This window comes from Labrus mixtus, chromosome 12 (assembly GCF_963584025.1).
Source record: "Labrus mixtus chromosome 12, fLabMix1.1, whole genome shotgun sequence".
Lineage (NCBI taxonomy): Eukaryota > Metazoa > Chordata > Actinopteri > Labriformes > Labridae > Labrus > Labrus mixtus.
Window position 1 is genome coordinate 1,663,714 of NC_083623.1, and position 6,000 is coordinate 1,669,713.

The 6,000-nt window shown below is 43.0% G+C and overlaps 1 protein-coding gene across 1 annotated transcript; it reads right to left on the minus strand.

Moving 5' to 3' along the window:
* Positions 1 to 3,097: 3,097 nt before the first annotated feature.
* LOC132985444 (tripartite motif-containing protein 16-like) lies at positions 3,098 to 5,516 on the minus strand. Its single transcript, XM_061052825.1, has one exon. The coding sequence runs from the start codon at positions 5,478 to 5,480 to the stop codon at positions 3,810 to 3,812; it is 1,671 nt and encodes a 556-aa protein (XP_060908808.1). The 5' UTR covers positions 5,481 to 5,516; the 3' UTR covers positions 3,098 to 3,809.
* Between the last annotated feature and the right edge of the window lie 484 nt (positions 5,517 to 6,000).

Here is a 6,000-nt window from a genome sequence, read left to right on the forward strand (position 1 = left end):
TTGGGCTGCAGGAAAAATGTGCTCATAACGGCATTTCAGGTCTCCATCCAGCAGGTGGTAGCAGAGAGTCTTGAGTCTTAAACCTGACCACTCCCCTCCTTCATCATGCATTGATGCTTTGAGCTGGTTAAAGCTCCTGTGAGGAGTTTCTCTTGGATCTGGAGTCCACCCGGTCTGAGGCCGAGACAAGACCGGGTAAAAATGCTTTAGATTCAGAGACGATAGCGAGACCTTCAAAAAGTGGTCTGATACGAGACAGGTCTTGAGACTAAGACCGATTTCGATCACTGCAACACTGCTAACATATCCACAAAAGTCTCCAAGGTGAATGAAAACATGAAAATAATAATAATAATGATAATAATCTAAAAACAAGTTACAAAGTGCTTTACAAGGACAGCAAATATAAAAACATTCAGGTCATAGAATAATGAATCACTTTTAAAAGAACTGTAAAATACATACAATTCTTTTAAAGGAATTCTAAAAAGTGAAAATAGTAACAATTTAAAATCAACAAAAAAAGCAGGATCCTGAGGCCAAACAAAACACAAAAATCACTTTACAATAACAAACTCATAACGTGGTTTAAAACATGCATACACCCTAAATATAGAGTTTCTTTATAAATGATCAATAATGGATCCAAATGACCCAACAGTTATTTATCTTACACATTAACACATCCTGAGGGAACAAGTTAAGATACTAGTCTTTTGGGAACAACTATCTTGTGGGCATAAATCAATCATTTTGTAGATACAAGGTTTTATCTTTGGCACACATGATATTCATCTTTCAGTCACAGGTTTCTTTTTTATTAAGATTTATTTTTTGAGCTTTTAGCCTTCATTTGATAGGACAGTGGATAGAGTAGGAACTTGTGGAGAGAGAGTGGAGAAGACATGCAGGAAAGGAGCCGCAGGTCAGACTTGAACCTGGACTAAAGCCTCCGTACATGGGGCACGACCTAACCGCTAGGCCACCATCTCCCCATAAGTTGTTTTTTTGTCAGACAAGATATTCATATTTTGGGAACAAGTTATTATCCCTCCCCTGTGACCTTTCACCCCCAAGCTTAAAATGTCAGGAGTTCATATCTGAAAGGAGCCTTCAGCTAGCGCTCCTGCTTGGCCTCAGCATGTTAGCTTTGTTATTTTGGTTAGCATGCTACATGAAGCATTTAGCTCGATATAAATGAACAGTTGTGTGTCCAATCAGAGCGCTTACCTTGGCTATGCTGTGACATTTCTTGGTGTAGCTGACGGAGGCGTAAGCCACACCTTCTTCAGGATCCTCCTACGCAGTGAACACAACACACATTAATGATGAATCAGAAAGAAGGGAGAATTTTAGCTTTGTTGTGTTATTCCACTTTTCTTTTCTCTGTTGGGGAAGTTAGACACTGCTTGTAGATTTAAAAAATGTAACTGTCTCATTATGTTACAAGTATGATTAAAAAAGAAAAGTGGGTGTAAAGGCCTTTGCACAGAGGCCATTTTTTTCAGATCCATTAAAAAAACTTTACTCACAGACACCTTGCACACTGAGTCCGCTGTGTTTATTTTCCATTAATTTGCATATCAGACAAAATGTCTCGTGCTCATCATGCAGAGGGATCAACCTGATAACTTCATTTATTGGCTCTTTCACTAAATGTATAAAAAGGAGAGTTTTGACCTGTTGAAAAGGAGCTCCAGGTGTATTTCAGGATTACAGTGGTCCAGATTGATATGCTGCTCTCTAGAACCTCTCATTAAAGAGGACATATGATCCCCCTCCTCCACCTGTTCAAACAGTCCCCTCCTCCACCTTTTCAAACAGTCCCCTCCTCCACCTTTTCAAACAGTCCCCTCCTCCACCTGTTCAAACAGTCTCCTCTTCCACCTTTTCAAACAGTCCCCTCCTCCACCTTTTCAAACAGTCCCCTCCTCCACCTTTTCAAACAGTCCCCCTCCTCCACCTTTTCTAACAGTCCCCTCCTCCACCTTTTCAAACAGTCTCCTCCTCCACCTTTTCAAACAGTCCCCCTCCTCCACCTTTTCAAACAGTCCCCCTCCTCCACCTTTTCAAACAGTCCCCCTCCTCCACCTTTACAAACAGTCCCCCTCCTCCACCTTTTCTAACAGTCCCCTCCTCCACCTTTTCAAACAGTCCTCCTCCTCCACCTTTTCAAACAGTCCCCTCCTCCACCTTTTCAAACAGTCCCCCTCCTCCACCTTTTCAAACAGTCCCCTCCTCCACCTTTTCAAACAGTCCCCTCCTCCACCTTTACAAACAGTCCCCTCCTCCACCTTTTCAAACAGTCCCCTCCTCCACCTTTTCAAACAGTCCCCTCCTCCACCTTTTCAAACAGTCCCCTCCTCCACCTTTTCAAACAGTCCCCCTCCTCCACCTTTTCAAACAGTCCCCTCCTCCACCTTTTCAAACAGTCCCCCTCCTCCACCTTTTCAAACAGTCCCCTCCTCCACCTTTTCAAACAGTCCCCCTGTGGTCTAAATGAAACATCTGTGCTGTGCTTTGGTCAAAATATAACATGAATCAAGCACCAGAGGAGGTTTGTGACCCTGTATAAACCAGCTCTCTCAGAACGCTCCGTTTTGGTGTGTGTGTCTCTTTAAATGTAATTCTTCTTCTTCTTTGGCAGCTGACATCAGAAAAGTGTCATTACTGCCATCTGCTGGATTTAAATATCCCTCAACAGACCTGTTCTCAAAAGAGATTTAAACAAGCATCTTCAGCCTCTCCCTCTTTCACCACCCTCCAAAATACTTTTCTCTTCTTACAAGTCCCTCTCTCTCTCCATTTCTGACTTCATGTTCTGTCTATGTGTTACATACTTCCTACATTTAGTAAGTATATGTTCACCTGCTTCTGCTTGATTGCATACCTCACAAAGAGCAGATGAATGTTTTCCAGTGACATGCAGAGTACTTAACCTGGTCATTACTCCTCTCTTCTGTAGCTCCTCCCCCTTTATGTGACTTCATCTATTTCCTGCTGAACTTCCTGAATACAGAAGCTCAACGGGTACAAACAGTAGCAGGTTTTTTTTGTTGTTCTCTTGAACCTTTGCAATGAAGACCAGAAGAAAACATTTAGTTCATGTGAGTTTATTCAGGATGTCAAACTTCAGTTTCTTCACACATCAAATCAGTAAAGTGTGTTCAATCATTTCATGAACACATTCACTTCATCCACACAATCACTTTGTTTGATCAGAATCTCCACTCACAGAAAACAATGATTTATCTCCTTATTGATTTAATCAGGAGGATTACATTTTTAAAACACCTCAGAGGACATTTTTACATCACTTTGAATATGAACAACAACATTTATTCTGACTAACTCATTTCTTTAAGTCTGATTTTATAGATTTTCTACAAATGTACAAAGTGGTGAGAAGAGAAAATCAGCATGAAAGAAAAGTTTGCTGCTCTCTCTCTCTCTCTCTTCAGACTCCTGAATCAGAACAGAAACAACAGAAAATATAAATGTATGAAAACAAATAATCAAACATGGAGAGAGGAGAGAAGTTGATATTTATCACTCAGAGAAATGTCAGTTCAGGTGAACAAAAGTCATCCTGAGCAGTGAAAGAGTCCACGGCTAAACAGACACAGGAAGGAGTGTCACTTAAAGACACTCAAACATTTACAGAACAGACGAGAAGAGGTCAAAGTACCGCCCATAAAGTTTGATTGACAGGTGACCACGATCAGATCTCAGCAACGAGCGTGGATAAAAATCAAGTTGAAGATTTAAAACACAGCAAGTTAAACATCTGTCTCGTTAATGACTTCTGTCTATTTCAGTTTACACAACTCAGCAGAGGCTCCAAAACACCCGAGTCCAGCATGTAGAGGCTGAGTGAATGTGGTCTGGACTCTGTGGAGGAGAGTCATGGTTTCAGAGATGCTGTAGAAGGACAGAATACCTGCTCTGTGATCCAGGTACACTCCTACTCTGGAGGACTGAGGACCTGAGACAGGAGTGTGGACATTGTTGTAACAAAAGTTATAACTGTTGTTGTTACAATCTAACCTCCAAGATTTGTTATTACCTCCAAATGCACACTCATTCAATCTCCCTGCTCTGCTGATATTCTTGTATGTGACTGCTACATAAACTATTCCTCTCCTCTCCACCTCCCAGTAACAACGTCCACTCAGACTCTCTTTACTCAGGACCTGCTCCCATCCAGTGAATCTGTCTGGGTGACTAGAATAAGGATGGGTCTGACTCGTGCGTGTTACTTTTCTGTTCCCATCAGATAATAACAGATGTCTGTGTGCTGTGTTTGGATCCAGTGTGATGTCACATGAATATTTTAAGAACTCAGCTCTGGTCTTGGGCTCTGGTTCTGGTTCTGACAGTAAAACATCCACTTCAGTCACTGTCTGTGAGATGTTTGTCCATTTCTCTCTCAGGACGTCCTGTAGTTTATCTCTGACTTCTGACACAGCCGCTGTCACGTCCTCAAAGAACCTCAGAGGACGGATCTTGATGCTGGATGAGTGTGTAGATTCACTGAGTGGTGACAGTGAGGGGTAGTCGTGTAGAAACTGGTTGTGGTCCTGTGTGTGTGACAGCTTCTTCATCTCAGCGTCTCTCCTCTTCAGCTCAGTGATCTCCTGCTCCAGCTTCTCCTGAAGCTCTCTGACTCGACTCACTTCAGTTTGCTGCTGGGATCTGACCTGCTGCTTCACATCAGAGCGTCTTTTCTCCATGAGACGGATCAGCTCAGTGAACATCTTCTCACTGTTCCCCACTGTTTTATCAGCGGAGCCATTGATAGCCTCCACCTCCTGTTGGAGCAGCTTCACATCTTTCTCTCTGTCCTGGATTCTCTGCTGGATGTTTTGTCGACTCACCTCCAGCTCTCTCTGCTTCTCGCTCCTTTCTGCTGCAGCTGAGACTGTGTCATGACCTTTGTGTTCGTCCATTAAACAGAGATAACAGATAGACTGCTGATCAGTACGACAGAATATCTTCATCACCTCATCATGACGAGAGCAGACGTTCTCCTGGAGCTTCTTGGAGGGCTCCACCAGCTTGTGTTTCTTTAATGGAGGTGCTTCAAAATGAGGCTGGAGGTGTTTCTCACAGTAAGAAGCCAGACACTGCAGACAGGACTTACAGGCTTTCAGTTTTCTCCCGGTGCAGACATCACAGGCCACATCTTCAGATCCAGCATAGCAGTGATCAGCAGGAGCAGCTTTGAGTCCAGTCTTCTTCAGCTCCTCCACTAAATCTGCCAACATGGTGTTTTTCCTCAGGTCAGGCCTCGCTGTGAAGGTCTGTCTACACTGAGGGCAGCTGTAGACTGTCTTCTCATCCTCTGTATCCCAGTGGCTTTTAATACACTTCATACAGTAGCTGTGTCCACAGGTAAGAGTCCCCGGATCCTTCAGGAGATCCAGACAGATCGAACAAGAGAAGGTTTCCCGGTCCAGCTGAACTCCTTTCTGTGCCATTTCTCCTCTCTGTAACAACGACTGTCTGAGATTCACTTCCTCATAACTGAAAACAAGTTTCACCTCTGATCTACAAAGCATGTGTCTGTGCATGTGACTGTACAGGTGTTGTTGGTTACACCCATCCTCAAACTGTAGATCTAAAGGGGAGGGAACCATGAAGTATGAGGACAGAGTGCAGCAGGCTGTGTTTGAGAGCAGGAAGAAGAGGGAGGGCTGATCGAACTACGATTCATTCCAGGAAGAGGAGCGGTTTGAGAGAGATACTTGTTTACAACAGAGAACATTTCTCTTTTAAAAACACTTCTCCTTTCAGATTTTAGAAAAGGTGTCACACTCACTTTATTTCAAAATAAAAGCAGGGTTGAATATAAACATCAAGTAAAGTATACTCTCAGTATAAGGAGGTACAAAACTTCTAAATATTGTAGAATGATCGAGGGTCGAGTTACTTTTACCACATATTCTGAACAAGAGGATCTTAGTGGGAGTGGCCTGTGGTGCTGTGCATTCTGGAATT